This window comes from Ovis canadensis, chromosome 5, assembly GCF_042477335.2.
Source record: "Ovis canadensis isolate MfBH-ARS-UI-01 breed Bighorn chromosome 5, ARS-UI_OviCan_v2, whole genome shotgun sequence".
NCBI lineage: Eukaryota > Metazoa > Chordata > Mammalia > Artiodactyla > Bovidae > Ovis > Ovis canadensis.
In genome coordinates, this window is record NC_091249.1 from 123,124,734 (window position 1) to 123,147,905 (window position 23,172).

At 42.0% G+C, this 23,172-nt stretch overlaps 1 protein-coding gene across 1 annotated transcript in view; it reads left to right on the plus strand.

Moving 5' to 3' along the window:
* CAMK4 (calcium/calmodulin dependent protein kinase IV) overlaps positions 1 to 23,172 on the plus strand; it is a 273,926-nt gene that overhangs the window by 219,445 nt on the left and 31,309 nt on the right. Inside the window, exons 6-7 of the mRNA XM_069592674.1 lie at positions 2,676 to 2,766; positions 4,811 to 4,885. Coding sequence (XP_069448775.1) covers positions 2,676 to 2,766; positions 4,811 to 4,885 — 166 coding nt within the window. The remainder of the gene's footprint in view (positions 1 to 2,675; positions 2,767 to 4,810; positions 4,886 to 23,172) is intronic.

Consider the following 23,172-nt stretch of genomic DNA (forward strand, 5'->3'; position numbering starts at 1 on the left):
ATATGATACCTTTCTGACTCCCTTCGCTTGGCATGACAGTCTCTAGCTGCACCCATGCTGTGCGGATGGCCTTGTTTTGTCTTTAATGGCTCAGTAGTATTGCTTTGTGTGCATGTTCGACATCTTCCTGTCCATTTACCTGTTAGCGGACATTCAGGTTGTTTCCGTGGCGTGGCTATTGTGCTATGAACACAGGGGTGTGTGTGTCATTTTTTATTGTAGTTTTGTCCAGATATATGCCCAGGAATAGATTGCAGATCATATGGTAATTCCAGTTTTGGTTTTTGAAAAACCGTCATACTGTTCTCCATAGTAGCTACACCAGTTTGCATTCCCACCAACAGTGTAAGAGGCTTCCCTTTTCTCCACAAGCTCTTCAGCATTTGTCATTTGTAGACATTTTAATGGCAGCCGTTCTGCCTGGTGTGAAGTGGGACATCATTGCAGTGTTGAGTTGCAGTTCTCTGATAATTAGTGATTACTGAGTGTCTTTTCAAGAAAAGACCAACATTTCAGACTCACCCAGTTTTAAGTTTCTTGCCTCCCCCACCTTGGGATCTGTAATTCATAAACATAGTGGTAGGGACTCCTGTTGGTTTCTGCTTTTCTTCTTCCTCTTTTCCAACCAGCTAGATGCTGATTGTGGTTCTTGCAGGCTTGGGTTGTGAAGGCGATGATAAGGAGCAGGATAGGAAATAGGGGATTAAAGCTTGGTCTTCCTGGGCTGGTACTGGTGAGCTGGTACAGTGCTCTCCGGTTGTGGCAGGTTACAAATGCCTGTTGTCTTCCCCTGTGGGACACCTTTGACGGCTCTTCAGGGACTCTTTGCAGGACAGTTCTCTCACTCCGGGCGATCTGAGTGGCCCTTCAGCTGCCTGCTGTCGCTGCCCTCGGGTTCTGCTTTCTGTGATGCTGAGATGAGGTGGCATTGCCCCCGCGGGAGGCACTCCAGCAGAAGGACCTCCTCGGGGGACCCGTGTCCAGTCCCCTTCTGCACCGTGCACTCCAGGTCCGTGAGAAACATGCTTCTCTGTCCAGCTGTCAGGTGAGGCCAGCTGAGTCTCACTGCGACCCTGTCCCCTCAGTCACCTGCTCCAGCTGTTTTCCAGTTTTTCATGAGTGAGCCAGGTACCAGTCCATTTCCTCAGACCACTAAGTGACACATGTCAGGTGACCTTCGAGCTTTTTATCCCCTTTTACTTGGCTTGAGTAGAAAGAAAGAACGACCCCCTCCCTTCCTCTATGTCACAGGAAAGGAGAAAAGCTGCAGCAGCGTGGCAGCTTTTTCTCTTAACACAACAGAAAGACAGGCAAAGGATTTGAATGGGCAGTTTATAAAAAGGGAAGTGTATAAAAAGAAGCTAGACTATAGTAAACAGAGAAAGAGAAATTAAACCAAACTTAAGACATAATTTTTATATTCCAGCTCAGCAGAAGTTAAAAATATAAATTTGCTATTTAGATATTAGGAAAATGTATACACTTACACTTTTATGTGAGTAAATGTTGTTGGAGTCTTTTAGGAAAGTGATTTTGAAGTGCATATTAAAGTTAAAAATCTGTACACTTTGTGACCACACCGGACCTGCTTTCAGATATCTATCCTAGAGACTATCAGCAAAAATGCTCACATTTCCAAGTATTGAAGGTTTATTACTGCATTGCATGTAATTGTTAAAAATTTGAATGTCCATCAAAGTGGAAATAGCAAAATAAAAAGTGATATATCCAACAAAAAATGAATACAAGGGTTAAATAAAATAAGTTGTGGTGACATATGGGAAATATTTTTAAAACATGTTGTTAAAAAAAAAAGCAGTGTGAAAATTTTTATTAGTGACACATTTATGTAATAAAATGGAAAAATCAGGTATATTTCTTTGTATGCATGTACTCATATTTGCAAATGCGTAGAGAAAAGTTCGGACCATTTCAAACTGATGAATGACTGCTTTTGGAGAGGACGTAGACTTCCCCTGGAGGAGAAGCAGGGCCAGGTTGAGCTTTAACATTCACAGCAAGAGTGTGCTGCGTGTGTGATCGCACATGAGTCACAGGAGGATTTAAAAGAGAAGAAAATGGGCGTGCGAGGTAGCCTTAAGGCAGTGTCAGTGGCGGCTAGGCGCTAATCTTCAGGGGCCGTGAGAGCTGTCGCTGCCGTGGACCAACAGCTGCCACAGTAAAGGCGGCTCTCTGTGGCGATTACTCACGTCCAAATGTCTGCTCAGACAACGACTATGGAGCCTTTGCTACGGTTGTGAGCTTCTAAGATGACACGCAGAATTATGTATTTCAGATAATAAATCAGACAAGTTTCAACACAGGGCATGTTGACTTTATTAGTTATAGTAATAAGCCAATTTTAGCTGATATGATAATATGCATATGAGAGCTGTAACTAATATTCTCTGAAAAGTAAATATTTTATTTGTGGCAATCACTTCTATATAATTTAAATTGCATTTCATTTTTAGGAAACTGTGTATAAGCTATCTCAAATGACGCATAATTTAAAACTCATTCACCTTTATGGTGTTTATTTTTAAATTTTAATATGTGTGTGTTTGAATTATATAACTTAGTAAAGATTATTATAATTCTGGAAAGATTAAATATAAACATTGGCCCCATAAATATAATTACATGACTGTTACTTCATTATTGTCCGAATTTAGTACCTACATGAAAATGGGATTGTCCATCGTGACCTCAAACCAGAGAATCTTCTCTATGCAACTCCAGCACCAGATGCGCCACTCAAAATTGGTAAGGGTGTTTCCTGAGGTCTTACTATCCCTGTTCCCAAAGCAGAAGAAATTTCTTCCATGGAATTGGTAAATATTGCTCTATCCAGCTTTGTCTCCATTCAGTTTCCTCTAATAGCGAAATCTGTAAAGGAATAATACACTGTTTTGGAAATCTGTACTCTTTCCTAGAATCTCAGCTTGAATATGTGTGCACATTGGTGCTTTATAGCTGGACACACAAAGGAATCACAGCCCTTGGAAAAGACAGGGACTTCAGGAGGTGACCTTATATTTTGAAGATAAGTTTATTATAGAAGAAAATCACAGATTACGTAACACTTCTTTTTGGTTACCAACTTTTATCACAAGTTAGTTGGAGCTTAATTTTAGATAATGAAGAACTCTGACACAAAATGCTTAGAGCATGTCAGTGTACTTTGGCTCTGAGTCATTTGTTTATATGAACAGAGATAAGTTGAGATCTGTATTTCTCAACATGCACTCCACAGAATGCCTTTTCTCAGTGAACAAGTGTGGATGACCCCCTTGGGGGTTGAGTGTGGAGGTGCTAGGTTTGGTCAAGTCAGTCAGGGAACTCTGAGTCACAGCTAAGCCACGCTTTATGTCTGCAGGGCTTTCAGAAAGTTAGAAGTGCTAATGTGTGGGCTTAACATCTAAATTAGTGTCTGTAAGGCTCTTCCCAAACCTTATTTGACTTTGGAAACCTTGATTTGTGTGTATTTTTTTTTTCCCAATAAGAACTTGAAGAACTACAGAGATGATTTGGAAAGTTCTGATCTACCCAGAGAGATCAGTAAATCACCATTTTAGAAAAAAATGTATATTAAATTTTACTTTCCTTGTCCCTTACAAAGCAAATCTCTGTTTACCAAAATAATTATAAAATTTATTTTGGATGAAATCTCCTTTGGAGAACCTGTTCTAAACCCTCTGAAGGGCACTGTTCTTTTGGCACTGTCTTTTATAATGCTAACCTGATGAGTTCACTGCATCTATGTTAACAGTTTTGAAAATTAAGTTGTACATATCACGGGAAAGCTCAGACAACATAATGTGCTTTATGAGCACAAGAACCTAAAGGAAAAATGCTGACGTCCTGCTGGGCTGCCAGCTTGTTCTCTCTTCTCTCCTGAAAGGCAGCGGGCAGCAGGGAGGCTTCCGTTAGTTGCTTCCTTTAACAGCTCTTTCAAAGATTTTATCCTTAAAGAGATTTCTTTAAATGGATGGATAGATACTAATTTAGCAGGGAGAGCCTTCCTTTCTAAGGACTTCCTGCTGCTTTTTCTGATAAGGATCAGCACCTCCATTGAAATGTGGGTTTATCTTTGAAGTCCACAATGGCATCAGTTCTGCACCTGCCTCTCTTGAAGAATGCCCTTGAACTGTTTCCTCAGGTTTCCTGGGTGAGAGAGATGTAGCCCAGCAAAGAGAGTGTAATGATAGCAACTTCTGGTCATGCTTTATCTAGGTAACATTCTGAGAAATAAATAAAAAGGTTCTTTGCACAAAGTTACATGTTCCTCATATGAAAGTAAATTCTTATCCATCAAATACACTAAAGAATGAAACCGTTTATTTTGAAGCAGAATAAACCTTTTATATTTCTGCTCATTTTCTTGACATTTATGAAAGTCTAATTTTTTTATTTGATTTCTTAGATGGATTAAAGTTCTGATTTTATTAGTAATTCTATGCTGTCCTTTAGAGTTAGTTTCAAATCTTAGAATTAACATTATACAAAATATATCCATCGCATCTATTATTTCCAGAAGAAATAGCTTATTTACTAAAAGCTAGTAATTACAGAGAAAACAAAAAATATCTATTGGAGTCATGGGGTAAAAATTTTTCCGATTTAATGCCAGACTTAAATTATTATTTAGTTTTTTTAGTTTACACTCCCAAATGACTGTCCTCTATATCCACCCCAATATCAAATACAAAAACAAACAAGTTTTGTTTTGAATAATAAAATAGTAATCTGTCATCTTATAAAAGCTGAGAAAATACTCATCTCATTAATCTTTTTCTTGTCTTCTTAGCTGACTTTGGACTCTCCAAAATCGTAGAGCATCAAGTGCTCATGAAGACAGTATGCGGAACCCCAGGGTACTGCGGTATGTTCTTCAAAACTGGTGTTTCACTTCTTTGTAGTCAAAGTCCTATTATCTCTTTTTGAGACGTAATTTGATATGAGTCTCCATGAGGAAGGTGTTTGTAAATGACACTCAGACCAGCTCTTGCTCCGCATGAGGCGTTCAATGATGTTGATTTTAGGGCGCCGCTGCAGGACAGCAGGGAGGGTGGAACCAGGAGAAGGGACAGGAGCTCTGCACCTGGGGAAGCCAGGAGAAGGGACAGGAGCTCTGCGCCTGGGGACCAGGAGAAGGGACAGGAGCTCTGTGCCTGGGGACCAGGAGAAGGGACAGGAGCTCTGTGCCTGGGGACCAGGAGAAGGGACAGGAGCTCTGTGCCTGGGGAAGCCAGGAGAAGGGACAGGAGCTCTGCACCTGGGAAAGGCAGGAGAGGAACAGGAGCTCTGCGCCTGGGGAAGCCAGGAGAGGAACAGGAGCTCTGCGCCTGGGGGAGGCAGGAGAAAGGACAGGAGCTCTGCGCCTGGGGAAGCCAGGAGAGAAACAGGAGCTCTGCGCCTGGGAAAGGCAGGAGAGGAACAGGAGCTCTGCGCCTGGGGAAGGCAGGAGAAGGGACAGGAGCTCTGCGCCTGGGAAAGCCAGGAGAGAAACAGGAGCTCTGTGCCTGGGAAAGGCAGGAGAGGAACAGGAGCTCTGCGCCTGGGGAAGGCAGGAGAAGGGACAGGAGCTCTGTGCCTGGGGAAGGCAGGAGAGGAACAGGAGCTCTGTGCCTGGGGACCAGGAGAAGGGACAGGAGCTCTGTGCCTGCCTTTCAGGGAGCAGCTGCTCTTACCCCTACTCAGGAGTAGAAACAGAGTCTAGGGCAAAGAACAGGGAAATACCTTTGTGATTGGGATTAAAGCCATGAACCCTTTGTCACTTTACTCACTTGCTCTTTGTTAGGAAGATGTGTGAGGAGACGTGTATTTGTTCTGATGGTTTGCAGGACTGCAGGGAGTGAGGGTGGCCCCTGGTTCTCATTGATGGCCCTGGTCTACCCTCACTAGGAGAAGGGCTGTAGGTCGGGTTTCCCAGCCAGAGGCCTCAGAGATGACACAGTCCTCGCATCCTCGACCATCCTCCCAGCCTCGTGGATAGGAATGGAGGCACCCTGAGTACAGGCCACAGTCCAGAGACAGAACAGTAGCATTTGATCCAAGACAGCCTGAAGCGCGCCCCCCTATTTTTTCGTGATGACTCTCTTAATCTGGCAACAACCTAAAAGCCAATAAAGCTTGTAAAAATTATCAAGAATTTCTCAAGTTTTTCTGACTCATGAATACATCACAAATTAATTAAAATCTGTGTTACAAAGAAAAGAGACAAGATTTCAAGTTACCAGTTGTAAAACCAGCTATCATTTTCTCTTAGGACTGTCATTTTTTTATACAAATCTTCCTTCCCTTTCTCATATGTTCAGCAAAATCACCTGCTGTATTCAGGTCAGGCTTGGCACCAAGAAGATGCGCTTTCTTGCCCCTCCTCCACTCCCACGGGCTCAGCATCTGTAAGGAATGGGTGTGAAACCAAACGTGTGTGCCTCGAGGAAGGCCATGTTATGCTCCTGGAAAGGCCATCATGGAAACACACGAGGAAGGTGGTTTCAGCACGATCTGTCCTATTCTTCTATGGGGTTTATGTTTATTAGTCACGTCATGTCATAAGTAGCCACATAAGAACTACATTCAGTTCAGTTCAGTCGCTCAGTCGTGTCCGACTCTTTGCGACCCCATGAATCGCAGCATGCCAGGCCTCCCTGTCCATCACCATCTCCCGGAGTTCACGGAGACTCACGTCCATCGAGTCCGTGATGCCGTCCAGCCATCTCATCCTCGGTCGTCCCCTTCTCCTCCTGCCCCTAGTCCTTCCCAGCATCAGAGTCTTTTCCAATGAGTCAACTTTTCGCATGAGGTGGCCAAAGTACTGGAGTTTCAGCTTTAGCATCATTCCTTCCAAAGAACACCCAGGGTTGATCTCCTTCAGAACGGACTGGTTGGCTCTCCTTGCAGTCCAAGGGACTCTCAAGAGTCTTCTCCAATACCACAGCTCAAAAGCATCAATTCTTTGGCACTCAGCCCTGTTCACAGTCCGACTCTTACATCCATACATGACCACAGGAAAAACCATAGCCTTGACTAGACGAACTACATTACTAACTCCTTTTAACTCTTTTAACAACTTTTGAGTTCACAGAAATCAGCCTGGAATAGTGCACTAAGAAAGCCACTGAAGGAAATGTATGATTACATTCACAGAATTTTAGTGCTAGAAGGAACTTTAGTATCTAGTAACATTCTCATTTTACTTAGGTCAAAAGAGTATGACTTCCTCAAGATTCCAAGTCTAGTTACTAGAGGATCAGGGATCAGGGATGAGGATCCGGGTATGCAGGGTCCTAAAAACAGAGTTACAGAAGGAGGCGGAGCTAACCCACTCCAGTGCTCTTGCTGGGTGATCCCCTGGATGGAGGGACCTGGCAGGCTGCAGTCCATGGGCCACCAAGAGTCAGACACAGCTGAGCACACACACATCACACTAATCTAAAAGGCAACATAGAAAAACCAATATAGTTTCCCTTCATAGCAGTATGTATCATTTACAGCTTTCAGTTTAAAATGTTCCTTATTTTAATTTTTGAAACCTCAGAAGTGTTGGTCATTGTAAGAAGTGAAAATCTGAACATTTTACTCAGCCGCTCAGTCATGTCTGACTTTTTGCCACCTATGGACGGCAGCACAGAAAGACAGGAAATGTCCTCCACCGTCTCCCGGAGTTCACTCAGACTCATATATCTTGAGTTGGTGATGCCATCCAACCATCTCATCCTCTGTCGCCCCCTTCTCCTCACACCTTCAATCTTTCCCAGCATCAGGGTCTTTCCAATGAGTCGGTTCCTCATATCGGGTATCCAAAATATTGGAGCTTCAGTTTCAGCATCAGTTCTTCCAGTGAATATTCAGGGTTGATCTCCTTTAGGATGGACTGGTTTGATCTCCTTACAGTCCAAGGGACTCTGAAGAGTCTTTTCCAGCACCACGGTTGCAAAGTATCAATCCTTTGGTGCTCAGCCTTCTTAATGGTCCAACTCTCATATCCATGCATAACTACTGAAAAAAACCCATAGCTTTGACTATATGGACCTTTGTCAGCAAAGTAATGGCTCTGCTTTTTAATACACTATCTATGTTTGTCATAGTTTTTCTTCCAAGGAGCAAGCATTTTTTAATTTCATGGCTATAGTCACCATCCATAGTGATTTTGGAGCCCAGGAAACTAAAATCTGTCACTATTTCCACTTTCTCCAAACATAAGAGATGTTGATTTCTCTGATACACTGGAGGTCTGGAGGCAGGTGGTCCCGGCGGGTTCTGCCGCTATGGCTCTGCATGTCTGGTGGATCTCAGGGTCAGGGAGTCAGACTTTTCCTGTCTTACTCTCCCATTCCTGAGTATGTTTCCTCACAGTCCAAAATGACTGCTTGAAATCGGTCATTACATCTGCATTCTACACAACCAGAAGAAATAAACTCTAAGAGAGCACATTTTCATGTTAAATGCACTTCTGGAAGCCCCACATATCACTTCCACTTGTGTCTTATTTGCCAGTACTTAGTTCCAGCCCCAGAAGACCAGAGAAATTGCCAGTACGTCCTTGCTGGATATGCTGCAGTCCCCTGTGAGCTTGGGGTCTGTTAGCAGAGTGAGTGCTGCACAAGACAGCTGTCTCTACCACAAGCTTATGAGTGAGATTCTCATTCTCAGAAAAAAAAATGTGGAAGCCATTACAGTATGTTCCTTTTAGCCATCCTCTTCTTCTGTTTTTATATTTGTATTTTCCTTAGAACTGTTACCTGACAACTGTCCATCACCCTTCCCTTCTAATCGTGCCATAGGAACTTTTCCTTTCTCTAATTCATATGTCCTTATTTGACCTCATCCTGAATTTCTCTCCTGCTTCCAGATCTCCAACAACATGGAGAAAGAAGAGCCCTGGATTCAGTACTATATACCAAGTAGGGTGGCCCATTTTTGACCCTTAATTGCTGACCAGTTGACAGAAGGATTGGAAGAGGATTGAGGAGAATGAGACAACAAATTAAGGGTTTCCCACAACAGTAAAGCTGGTGGGCAACTTAGTAATTGCTGTCTAATACTGAATACTAAGTATTCCAGGGAGATAGGTAGGTTGGAGAAATCCTCTGAGAATTGAGTAGCCTGATGTGTAAGGATCAAAGAGAAATTACCCTAGTGATCTCTCAGAGTCCCTTCTGTGACTGAGATAGCAGAGTCCTTTCAACAGCTTATTAATAATAGTGATAAGAGCAAGTCTTTCTTGTGACAGTACAAAATGATCGTTTTCAGTCAGTCAGTTCAGTCGCTCAGTCATGTCTGACTCTTTGTGACCCCATGGACTGCAGCACACCAGGCCTCCATCACCAGCTCCCAGTATTTACTCAAACTCACGTGCATTGAGTTGGTGATGCCATCCAACCATCTCATCATATTGGGCACCTACGTACCTGGAGAGTTCATCATTCATTGTCCTATCTTTTTGCCTTTTCATACTGTTCAAGGGGTTCTCAAGGCAAGAATACCGACATGGTTTGCCATTCCCTTCTCCAGTGGACATTTTCTCAGAACTCTCCACCATGACCCATCCATCTTGGGTGATCCTACATGGTGTGGCTCCTAGTTTCACTGAGCTGGACAAGGCTGTGGTCCATGTGGTTAGTTTTCTGTGATTATGGTTTTCTGTCTGGTCATTCTCTGGGTGAATGATTGATTCATATTGATTCACTATGAATGAATGATTCATTCACTGGTAAAATGAACATTAAATGTGTTCATAGACTCCATGTTAGTCACTGAGATTATGAGTGAACACAGTATGATCTTGCCCTTCAAGGATCTCATAGGCTATAAAAAAAGAAAGACCTGTACAGGATAAATCAGAATTTGTTGTGATAAATTACATACTTATGTGAGCCTAAGGCTCAAGGATGCAGAGGGGAGGGAGTAGTTAATCCTTCTTAGGTGGGCCTTTACAGAGGAGGAACACTGGAGAGTTAGTAGGAGTTCAGCGAGTGGAGAGGCGGCCACAGGCCTTTGTCAGCAAGCACAGGGACAGAGAAGGCAGGGGAGTGGCGGCGTCTGGCAGCTTCAGGGCTGTTTGCTGCTCGGTCATTTTGCACGACTACAGCATGAGTCTTCGGTTCTGGGAATGCGGAGGGACTTGCAAAAGTAGCATGCACCGGATTTTAGAATAATCTGCGCCCTAGGCTAAGGGATCGAGACTCGCCTTGGTAGATAATATTGACCCAACAAAGGTTCCTCATCAGAGCAATTATATTTTAAAATCAAGTCTGTTTTATCAATGTCTTGATAATGACATTATGACATGGATCTGAGAGAGAAGAGAGATCGAAGAAGACAAATTAGAAAGCTACTGTAGGTGCTCTTTCCATCGATCCAGTCATTTATTTTTTAGCATAAAATTATAAAGATACTATTTCCAACTCTTGCTTTGCCTTCTTATGAGACAATGCTCTTAAGGCGATTCTGTCTCATAAGAGAGGCTTGTTTTCCATCTGTTTTTTCCCGGAAGATATCTACATCACCCTTGAGGCTGGGTATCGGGGTAGAGGGAGCTGAGTGGTTGAACGAGATCGAGATAATCCATCCACTGCAATGGAGGCAGAGGCTCCCCAGGAAGGCGTGGTTTGCTGAACTGCACAACAGAAGGAAGCAGCTAGGACTGGGCAGCAGGAGGGGGTCAGAGAGGAAAGAAATGTGCTTTCGGGCTCTGAAGTGCTAGACTCACACTGGAATTGTAGAGGCCAAGGCAGGCTTAGAAATAAAAAACAGGAAAGTTTGATGTACTTAATTTAAAAGACAGGGTTCATAGTATATATAAACAGACATGTATTTTCATACAGTCTCTTGATCCAAAGGAAATACAATAGCATATTAACCCCAAGAGGGGGCAGTGGGAGCAGGACTCTAAGGACCCAGCGACACCGGGGCATGGGCAGCAGGCAGCCTAGAGCAGAGAGAAGGTGCAGGGATGTGAACTGTTTCAACTTAACGTGATAATATGTCTATTCATCTGTCTCACAAACAATGAGACCTTTTATGGGTAAGGCTGAAGCCCTCTTCGAGGATCACCCTCAATTCCAGCCCTTTCTCCCCACACCACATACAAGTACTGGTGTTTTGTATTTTTTTAAAGTTCATTGCAAAAAGAAAGTCATCATTGTATCAGTTTTCCAGGTAGCCTTCTGAGAATATTTGGGTGAGGAGGGAACTGTCCATTTATAGAAAGAGCTGAAAATGAGATTCAAGTGCAAGACTGGGAGAAATCACAGTCATGCTATGAAAAGCATGACTTTACACAGAGACTTCGCATTTAACTTGGACGGTGACAGAGAAGGCAGGCTGAGCTTGCTTCTGGCTTGATGTAAGGACGATTGTGTCCTATGTGAATTATTCTTATGTAAAATCACTGCAGATGGTGACTGCAGCCATGAAATTAAAAGACGCTTACTCCTTGGAAGAAAAGTTATGACCAACCTAGAGAGCATATTCAAAAGCAGAGACATTACTTTGCCGACTAAGGTCCGTCTAGTCAAAGCTATGGTTTTTCCAGTAGTCATGTATGGATGTGAGAGTTGGACTGTGAAGAAGGCTGAGAACCAAAGAATTGATGCTTTTGAACTGTGGTGTTGGAGAAGACTCTTGAGAGTCCCTTGGACTGCAAGGAGATCCAACCAGTCCATTCTGAAGGAGGTCAGCCCTGGGATTTCTTTGGAAGGAATGATGCTGAAGCTGAAACTCCAGTACTTTGGCCATCTCATGCGAAGAGTTGATTCATTGGAAAAGACTCTGATGCTGGGAGGGATTGGGGGCAGGAGGAGAAGGGGACGACCGAGGATGAGATGGCTGGATGGCATCGCTGACTCGATGGACATGAATCTGAGTGAACTGCAGGAGTTGTTGATGGACAGGGAGGCCTGGCATGCTGCAATTCATGGGGTCACAAAGAGTCAGACACGACTGAGCGACTGAACTGAACTGAACATTCTGTCTGATTTCTTGAAGGATTTTTCAATTACATCTTTGGAGAGTGTGGGTATTTATGTTATACCATGTGTCATTTGTAATCAGTCTCACTTACAGAACTTTTGCCCAGGCTATTAATAACAGAGGGTTCTCCTATAAAAGAATCTCAAAGGAAAAAAGATCACAGATACTGTGTGTTTAAGCAAATACTCATTATTTCCTGGGAAATGTGCCCAGTTGAAACAGAACTCCAGGCCAGAAAACTAAAATTTGTGATTCAGATAAATGGAATCAATGACTAATACTCTGAAATACTCCATGAAGTATTCAACGTTGAAGAAATTCTCAAAATCTTGTTAGGAATAGAAATAGGTCTCAAGAAAAAAATATCCATTGGGCATGGCTCCTGATAAATGTGTTACAATGTAACTATGCAATACTACTTCCAGAATATCTTAACTGGTTCAGATATTTAAAGCTTGAAGTTTGTGGGTGTTCTGCAGATGGTGACTATAGCTCTGAGATTAAAAGATGCTTGCTTCTTGGAAGAAAAGCTATGACTAACCTAGACAGCATATTAAAAAGCAGAGACATTACTTTGCTGACAAAGGTCCGTCCATCTAGTCCAAGCTATGGTTTTTTCAGTAGTCATGTATGGATGTGAGAGTTGAAGTATAAAGAAAGCTGAGTGCCAAAGAATCGATGCTTTTGAACTGTGGTGTTGGATAAGACTCTTGTGAGTCCCCTGGACTGCAAGGAGATCCAACCAGTCCATCCTAAAGGAATCAGTCCTGAATGTTCATTGGAAGGACTGATGTTGAAGCTGAAACTCTAATACTCTGGCCACCTGATGTGACGAACTGACGCATTTGAAAAGACCCTGATGCTGGGAAAGATTGAAGGCGGAGGAGAAGGGGACGACAGAGGATAAGATGGCTGGATGGCATCACCGACTCAATGGATATGAGTTTGAGTAAACTCCAGGAATTGGTGATGGACAGGGAGGCCTGCCCTGCTGTGGTCCATGGGGTCGCAAAGAGTTGGACACAACTGAGCGACTGAATGTACCTGAAACGTACCCATGCCCATCATAGACAAGAAATACAAGCTGTTAGAGTAGAAAAGAAACCAGTATGGAAGTGGTTATATAAAAGAATGTTTCTGTCTAATATCAGTTATCTAATTTATTCATAGGCTTACTGAATTGTATGTCTTCATATTTTATATTCCTACTTATGTATTTATCCACATTCTTTTTTTTTCGAGATTGTATAAAGAATTTTATTTGAGGTTTTTTTAAGCTGAACTTCTTTTGTTGTTGATGTTTTTGTTTTGTTTTTCAGAAAATAGCAAAAATCAAACTGGAATAAAACTGAGTGCTTTAGAGAACAGTAAATGTTGCTATATTTTCTTCTCTGCTGCACAATAAAAATAAACATGATTTAATAATTTTATACTAATTACTTTTTGAAGGCATAATTAGTATCTGCTTTAGTTTTAAACATTTATTTTGTTTCATAATCTTTCCTTTTTAAAATTATTCATTTTAATTGGAGGCTAATTACTTTACAATATTGTGGTGGTTTTTGCCATACACTGACATGAATCAGCCACGGGTGTACATGTGTCCCCTATCCTGAGCCCCCTCCCACCTCCCTCCCCTCCCCGTCCCTCTGGGTCATCCCAGTGCACTGGCTTTGAATGCCCTGTTTCATGCATTGCGCTTGGACTGGTGATCTATTTCACATATGGTAATATATTCAGGGTCCAGAAGCTATTAAGAATTTATTTCCTCTTGGCATTTTCCAGGTCTAATTATTCTAGGGAAAATCCTACTTCGTTACCACATTGACGTATTCTAAAGAAATAACTGATTCCATTCACTGCACCAGAATTAGACTTTTCTCAGCAGTCTACAGTCAGAAGAGAGGTCTGTCTACATGCAGACACATTGCCATAGAAAATACTGGAAATTTAAATGAGTAAAAGATGTGAATCTAATAGTCTAAACTACAGACTTTCTCTTTTTTTCCCTTTGTCTTACTCATTTTGTTTATTTATTTAATATAAATTTATCTATTTTAATTGGAGGCTAATTACTTTGCAATATTGTATTGGTTTTGCCATACATCAACATGAATCTGCTACGGGTGTACACGTGTTCCCCATCCTGAACCCCCGTCCCACCTCCCTCCCCATACCATCCCTCTGGGTCATCCCAGTGCACCAGCCCTGAGCATCCTGTATCATGCGTTGAACCTGGCCTGGTGATTCGTGTCACATATGATATTATTCATGTTTCAAAGCCATTCTCCCAAATCATCCCACCCTTGCCCTCTTCCACAGAGTCCAAAACACTGTTCTATACATCTGTGTCTTTTTTGCTGTCTTGAATACATTGTTATCATTGCCATCTTTCTAAATTCCATATATATGCATTAGTATACTGTATAGGTGTTTTTCTTTCTGGCTTACTTCTCTCTGTATAATAGGTTCCAGTTTTATCCACCTCATTAGAATGGATTCAAATGTATTCATTTTAATGGCTGAGTAATACTCCATTGTGTATATCTACCACAGCTTTCTTATCCATTTGTCTGCTGATGGACATCTAGGTTGCTTCCATGTCGTGGCTATCATAAACAGTGCTGCGATGAACATTGGGGTACACGTGTCTCTTTGAATTTTTATTTCCTCGGTGTATAAGCCCAACAGTGGGATTGCTGGGTCGTATGACAGTTCTGTTTCCAGTTTTTAAGGAATCTCCACACTGTTCTCCATAGTGGCTGTACTAGTTTGCATTCCCACCAACAGTGTAAGAGGGTTCCCTTTTCTCCACACCCTCTCCAGCATTTATTGCTTGTAGACTTTTGGATAGCAGCCCTTCTGACTGGCGTGAAATGATACCTCATTGTGGTTTTGATTTGCATTTCACTGATAATGAGTGATGTTGAGCATCTTTTCATGTGTTTGTTAGCCATCTGTATGTCTTCTTTGGAGACATGTCTATTTAGTTCTTTGGGCCATTTTTTGATTGGGTCGTTTATTTTTCTGGAATTGAGCTGCAGGAGTTGCTTGTATATTTTTGAGATTAATTCTTTGTCAGTTGCTTCATTTGCTATTATTTTCTCCCATTCTGAAGGCTGTCTTTTCACCTTGCTTATAGTTTCCTTTGTTGGGCAGAAGCTCTTCATTTTAATTAGGTCCCATTTGTTTATTTTTGCTTTTATCTCCAGTAGTCTGGGAGGTAGGTCAAAGAGGATCCTGCTGTGATTTATGTCTGAGAGTGTTTTGCCTATGTTCTCCTCTAGGAGTTGTATAGTTTCTGGTCTTAGGTTTAGATCTTTAATGCATTTTGAGTTTATTTTTGTGTATGGTGTTAGAAACTGTTCTAGTTTCATTCTTTTACAAGTGGTTGACCAGTTTTCCCAGCACTACTTGTTAAAGAGATTGTCTTTAATCCATTGTATATTCTTGCCTCCTTCGTCGAAGATAAGGTGTCCATAGGTGTGTGGATTTATCTCTGGGCTTTCTGTTCTGTTCCACTGATTGATGTTTCTGTCTTTGTGCCAGTACCATACTGTCTTGATGACTGTGGCTTTGTAGTAGAGCCTGAAGTCAGGCAGGTTGATTCCTCCAGTTCCATTCTTCTTTCTGAAGATTGCTTTGTCTATTCGAGGTTTTTTGTATTTCCATACAAATTGAGAAATTATTTGTTCTAGCTCTGTGAAAAATACCATTGGTAACTTCATAGGGATTGCATTGAATCTGTAGATTGCTTTGGGGTAGTATACTCATTTTCACTATATTGATTCTTCCAATCCATGAACACGGTATATTTCTCCATCTATTAGTGTCCTCTTTGATTTCTTTCACCATGTTTTATAGTTTTATATATATAGGTCTTTTGTTTCTTTCAGTTCAGTCGCTCAGTTATGTCCGACTCCTTGCAACCCCATGAACCACAGCATGCCAGGCCTCCTTGTTCATCACCAACTCCCGGAGTTCACTCAGACTCACATCCATTAAGTCAGTGATGCCATCCAGCCATCTCATCCTCTGTCATCCCCTTCTTGTCCTGCCCCCAATCCCTCCCAGCATCAGAGTCTTTTCCAATGAGTCACTCTTCGCATGAGATGGCCAAAGTACTGGAGTTTCAGCTTTAGCATCATTCCTTCCAAAGAAATCCCAGGGTTGATCTCCTTCAGAATGGACTGGTTGGATCTCCTTGCAGTCCAAGGAACTCTCAGGAGTCTTCTCCAACACCACAGTTCAAAAGCATCAATTCTTTGGCACTCAGCCTCTTCACAGTCCAACTCTCATATCCATACATGACTACTGGAAAAACCATAGCATTGACTAGATGGACCTTTGTTGGCAAAGTAATGTCTCTGCTTTTGAATATGCTCTCTAGTTTGGTCATAACTTTTCTTCCAAGGAGTAGGGGTCTTTTAATTTCATGGCTGCAGTCACCATCTGCAGTGATTTTGGAGCCCCCCAAAAATAAAGTCTGACACTTTTCCCACTGTTTCCCCATCTATTTCCCATGAAGTGATGGAACCAGATGCCATGATCTGTTTCTTTAGGTATATATATTCCTAATTATTTCATTCTTTTCATTGCAATGGTGAATGGAATTGTTTCCTTAATTTCTCTTTCTATTTTCTCCTTATTAGTGTATAGGAATGCAAGGGATTTCTGTGTGTTGATTTTATATCCTGCAACTTTACTATATTCATTGATTAGCTCTAGTAATTTTCTGGTGGAGTCTTTAGGGTTTTCTATGTAGAGGATCATGTCATCTGCAAACAGGGAGAGTTTTACTTCTTTTCCAATCTGGATTCCTTTTATTTCTTTTTCTGCTCTGATTGCTGTGTCCAAAACTTCCAAAACTATGTTGAATAGCAGTGGTGAAAGTGGGCACCCTTGTCTTGTCCCTGACTTTAGGGGAAATGCTTTCAGTTTTTCACCATTGAGGATAGTGTTTGCTGTGGGTTTGTCATATATAGCTTTTATTATGTTGAGGTATGTTCCTTCTATTCCTGCTTTCTGGAGAGTTTTTATCATAAACGGATGTTGAATTTTGTCAAAGGCTTTCTCTGCATCTATTGAGATAATCATATGGCTTTTATTTTTCAATTTGTTAATGTGGTGTATTACATTGATTGATTTGCAGATATTGAAGAATCCTTGCATCCCTGGGATAAAGCCCACTGTGCCATAATGTATGATCTTTTTAATGTGTTGTTGGATTCTGATTGCTGGAATTTTGTTAAAGATTTTTGGATCTATGTTCATCAGTGATATTGGCCTGTAGTTTTCTTATCTTGTGGCATCTTTATCAGGTTTTGGTATTAGGGTGATGGTGGCCTCATAGAATGAGTTTGGAAGTTTACCTTCCTCTGCAATTTTCTGGAAGAGTTTGACTAGGATAGGTATTAGCTCTTCTCTAAATTTTGGGTAGAATTCAGCTGTGAAGCCCTCTGGACCTGGGCTTTTGTTTGCTGGAAGATTTCTGATTACAGTTTCACTTTTTGTGCTTGTGATGGGTCTGTTAAGATTTTCTATTTCTTCCTGGTTCAGTTTAGGAAAGTTATACTTTTCTAAGAATTTGTCCACTTCTTCCAAGTTGTCCATAATGGCATAGAATTTCTGATAGTAGTCTCTTATGATCCTATGTTGTCTGTTGTGATCTCTCCGTTTTCATTTCTGATTTTGTTGATTTGATTTTTCTCCCCTTTGTTTCTTGATGAGTCTGGCTAATGGCTTGTCAATTTTATTTATCCTTTCAAAGAAGCAGCTTTTGGCTTTGTTGATTTTTGCTATGGTCTCTTTTGTTTCTTTTGCATTTATTTCTGCCCTAAGTTTTAAGATTTCTTTCCTTCTACTTACCCTGGGGTTCTTCATTTCTTCCTTTAGGTGTAGAGTTAGGTTATTTATTTGACTTTTTTCTTGTTTCTTGAGGTATGCCTGTATTGCTATGAACTTTCCCCTTAGCACTGCTTTTACAGTGTCCCACAGGTTTTGGTTGGTTGTGGTTTCAATTTCATTCATTTCTATGCATATTTTGACTGCTTTTTTGATTTCTTCTGTGATATGTTGGTTATTCAGCAGTGTGTTGTTCAGCCTCCATATGTTGGAATTTTTAATAGTTCTTCTCCTATAATTGAGATCTAATCTTACTGCATTGTGGTCAGAAAAGATGCTTGGAATGATTCCAATTGTTTTTTTTTTTAATTTACCAAGGCTAGATTTATGACCCAGGATGAGATCTATCCTGGAGAAGGTTCCATGTGCACTTGAGAAAAAGGTGAAATTCATTGTTTTGGGGTGGGATGTCCTATAGATATCAATTAGGTCTAACTGGTCTATTGTATCATTTAAAGTTTGTGTTTCCCTGTTAATTTTCTGTTTAGTTGATCTATCCATAGGTGTGAGTGGGGTATTAAAGTCTCCCACTATTATTGTGTTATTGTTAATTTCCCATTTCATACTTGTTAGCATTTGTCTTACATATTGCAGTGCTCCTATGTTGGGTGCATATATATTTATAATTGTTATATCTTCTTCTTGGATTGATCCTTTGATCATTATGTAGTGTCCTTCTTTGTCTCTTTCACAGCCTTTGTTTTAAAGACTTTTTAATCTGATATGAGTATTGCTACTCCTGCTTTCTTTTGGTCTCTATTTGTGTGGAATACTTATTTCCAGCTCTTCACTTTCAGTCTGTATGTGTCCCTTGTTTTGAGGTGGGTCTCTGGTAGATAACATATATAGGGGTCTTGTTTTTTATATCCATTCAGCCAGTCTTTGTCTTTTGGTTAGGGCATTCAACCCATTTACATTTAAGGTAATTATTACTTTGGCCACCTCATGTGAAGAGTTGACTCATTGGAAAAGACTTTGATGTTGGGAGGGATTGGGGGCAGGAGGAGAAGGGGACGACAGAGGATGAGATGGCTGGATGGCATCACTGACTCGATGGACGTGAATCTGAGTGAACTCCGGGAGTTGGTGATGGACATGGGGGCCTGGTGTGCTGCGATTCATGGGATTGCAGAGTCGGACACAACTGAGCGACTGAACTGAACTGAATGATCCCTTTGCCATTTACTTTATTGTTTGGGGTTCGAGTTTATACACTCGAACTTTTTGTGTTTCCTGTCTAGAAAAGATCCTTTAGTATTTGTTGGAGAGCTGGTTTGGTGGTGCTGAATTCTGTCAGCTTTTGCTTGTCTGTAAAGCTTTTCATTTCTCCTTCGTATTTGAATGAGATCCTTGCTGGGTACAGTAATCTGGGCTGTAGGTTATTTTCTTCGTCACTTTAAATATGTCCTGCCATTCCTTCCTGGCCTGAAGAGTTTCTATTGAAAGATCAGCTGTTATCCTTATGGGAATCCCCTTGTATGTTATTTGTTGTTTTTCCCTTGCTGCTTTTAATATTTGTTCTTTGTGTTTGATCTTTGTCAATTTCATTAATATGTGTCTTGGGGTATTTCACCTTGGGTTTATCCTGTTTGGGACCCTCTGGGTTTCTTGGACTCTGTTGATTATTTCCTTCCCCATTTTAGGGAAGTTTTCAACTATTATCTCCTCAAGTATTTTCTCATGGTCTTTCTTTTTGTCTTCTTCTTCTGGGACTCTGATTCGAATGTTGGGGCATCTAACATTGTCCCGGAGGTCTCTGAGATTGTCCTTATTTCTTTTAATTCATTTTTCTTTTTTCTTCTCTGTTTCATGTATTTCTACCATTCTATCTCCTACTTCACTTATCCTATCTTCTGTCTCCGTTATTCTACTGTTGGTTCCCTCCAGAGTGTTTTTGATCTCATTGATTGCATTATTCATTATATATTGACTCTTTTTTATTTCTTCCAGGTCCTTGTTAAACATTTCTTGCATCTTCTCAATCCTTGTCTCCAGGCTATTTATCTGTGATTCCATTTTGATTTCAAGATTTTGGATCATTTTCGCTATCATTATTCAGAATTCTTTATCAGGTAGATTCTCTATCTCTTCCTTTTTTGTTTTATTTGGTGGGAGTTTATCCTGTTCCTTTACCTGCTGGGTATTCCTCTGTCTCTTCATATTGTTTATATTGTTGTGTTTGGGGTGGTCTTTCCGTATTCTGACAGTTTGTGGATTTCTCTTTATTGTGGCATTTCCTCACTGTGGGTAGGGTTGTACGGGTGGCTTGTCAAGGTTTCCTGGTTAGGGAAGCTTGTGTGAGAGTTCTGGTGGGTGGAGCTGGATTTCTTCTCTCTGTAGTGCAATGAAGTGTCCAGTAATGAGTTATGAGATGTCAGTGGGTTTGGAGTGACTTTGGGCAGCCTGTATATTGAAGCTCAGGGCTGTGTTCCTGTGTTGCTGGAGAATTTGTGTGGTATGTCTTGCTCTGGAACTTGTTGGCCCTTGGGTGGTGCTTGGTTTCAGTGTAGGTATGGAGGCGTTTGATGAGCTCCTGTCGATTAATGTTCCCTGGAGTCAGGAGTTCTCTGGTGTTCTCAGGATTTGGACTTAAGCTGCCTGCTTCTGGTTTTCAGTCTTATTTTTACAGTAGCCTCAAGACTTCTCCATCTATACAGCACCATTGATAAAACATTTAGGTTAAAGATGAAAAGTTTCTCCACAGTGAAGGACACCCGGAGAGGTTCACAGAGTTACATGGAGTAGAGAAGAGGGAGGGGGTAGTTAGAGGTGACCCAAATGAGATGAGGTGGACTAAAAAGAGGAGAGAGCAAGCTAGCCTGTAATCACTTCCCTATGGGCGCTCCACAGTCTGGACCGCTCAGAGATATTTACTGAGTTATACAGAGAAGAGAAGAGGGAGGAAGGAGACAGAGGTGGCCAGGAGGATAAAGGGGAAATCAAAAGGAGAGAGACAGATCCAGCCAGTAATCAGTTCCCTAAGTGTTCTCCACTGTCCAGAACACACAAAGAGATTCACAGAGTTGGGTAGAGAAGAGAAGGGGGAGGGAGGAGATAGAGGCGACCTGGTGGAGAAAAAGGAGAGTCCAAAGGGGGAGAGAGCAGTCAAGCCAGTAATCTCGCTCCCAAGTAAAAATGGGTACTGAAGATTGGGTTCTTAAAGGTACAAAATTGATAACAAATAGCAAAAAGCAAAGATTAAAAATCTAGAGTAGAGTTTGGATTTTCAAAAATACAATATTAAAGAAAAAAGTCACAAAAATTATTTTATATATATATATATGAAGTTTGCTTTTAAAAATAGGGTCTCTTTCTTTTTTTTGCAAAGTAATATAGTAGGTTATAAAATGAAAATTAAAGGAGTAATAGAGGACTTAAAAATAAAAAAATTAAAGAATGATTGTAAAAATAGTAAAAATATATCTAGGACTTTCTCTGTTGTTGTTGTGGGCAGTGTGGTGTCAGTTCATTTTCAGATAGTTCCTTGGTCCAGCTTACACTTCTCGAGAGCTATAGGCCCCTTCCTGTATAGTCGTTCTAACCACAGGGTTTCAATCTATTGCACCTGTCACTTCCAAGGCAATTCCCTCTGTTTTGGCTTCTTCTGGTTGCTGGGCTCTTCAGTGTCTAATTTCCACCCTGACCCGAGGGGGTGGTGGCGGACACTTGATTAGGCTCACTTGTTCAGCCGTGCTGTGGGGAGGGAGGGGACACTGCAAACAAACACCACTGGCGTGTGCTCGCACTGTCTCCGCCACACTGGGTTTGTCCCCACTCATGGTGTGGGTGCTTTCCCTGTCTACACTGCTTAGGCTCTAGGTTGCTGTCCCGGGAACTGTCTGAGGCCAGCCCTGGGTTGTATGCACTTCCCAGGTCTAAGCCGCTCAGGTTAAGGTACTCGGGTAGTCCTCAGAGGTGCAGACTCAGTTGGGCCTGTGTTTTGTGCTCTTCCCAGGTCCGAGCAGCTCAGGTGACCAGGTGTTTGGCAAATGCAGTTGCTGCGACTTATCGCCTCTCCCGTCCCTGCCACTCTGTTTTCTGGGTGTACAACCAGCACACCTTCTCAAGTGGATGCTGACTGTCCAGAATCCCAAGAAGTCTTGGTTAGCAACAAAGCCTGCTTGCAGTTTGGTAGATAATGCCTCTATGGGGCTGCGATTGCCCCCTTCTGGCTCTGGCTGCCCTTGCCTGCCTGTCACCTGAGGGGGATAGGCTGGCCTGCAGCCAGCTAGCTCTGCTCAATCCTTTGTTCTGTGCACGGTCCTGGTGGTGTCTTAGGTTAGGGCTTTTTGTGTGGTAGCTATCCCATAGTCTGGTTTGCTAGCCCAAGTTAGTTCCCTCAGATTGCCCTTGGGGCATTCAGGCCCAGTCCTTACTCTAAGCAATGTAGCCCGTCCCTCCCTGCCCAGCCCCAGCTTGCTAGTGGCGGATGCAGGCATCTGCGCTGCTTCTCAACTGGAGGAATAACCATTGAGCTCATAATCTGTGGGTTTTAACTATTTATTTATTTTTCCTCCCTGCTGTGTTGCCCTCTGTGCTTCCAAGGCTCGCCACAGACTCAGCAGTGAGAGTGTTTCCTGGTGTTTGGAAACGTCTTTCTTTTTTAAGACTCCCTTCCTGAGACGGAGCTCTGTCCCTACCTCTTTTGCCTCTCTTTTTATCTTTTATATTTTTTCCTACCTCCTTTTGAAGACAATTGGCTGCTTTTTTGGCTGCCTGATGTTCTCTGCCGGCATTCAGAAGTTGTTTTGTGGAATTTACTCGGCATTCAAATGTTCTTTTGATGAATTTGTGGGGGAAAAAGTGGTCTCCCCATCCTATTCCTCCACCATCTTCCAAACTTTCAAAAGAGTTTCATGTCTTTGTTCATTTCTAGAAGACTAAATAGCTAAGGTGAAATAATTAGAGTATCCAGTTACCTTGGTAGTCTAATCATGTAGGGAATTATATCACCTGAGAACTAATTAAATACCCACAATGATGACTTTCTGTTTCAATGAACTTTAAAAAAAATAAAAAACACTGTAAGAAATAAGTATGTAGTACAATGTCACCTGCACTGCCTGGAAGTCTCCCTGACTGGCTGCTGTGTGCCAGATGGTCCCCCGGGCTTGTGGGCAGTGAGATCGGGGCAGGAAAGGCTTGAGGGAGGTAAGAATGCCTGGCAGGCTGGCCCGGACCCATCGCCCCTTCCTGCACATCCTGTCTCCTTTCCCCGAGCCAGCGCGGACTGTCCCAGGCAGGCTTGCAGTGTCCAGTCCAGACGAAGAGATGCCCGGGAAAGGG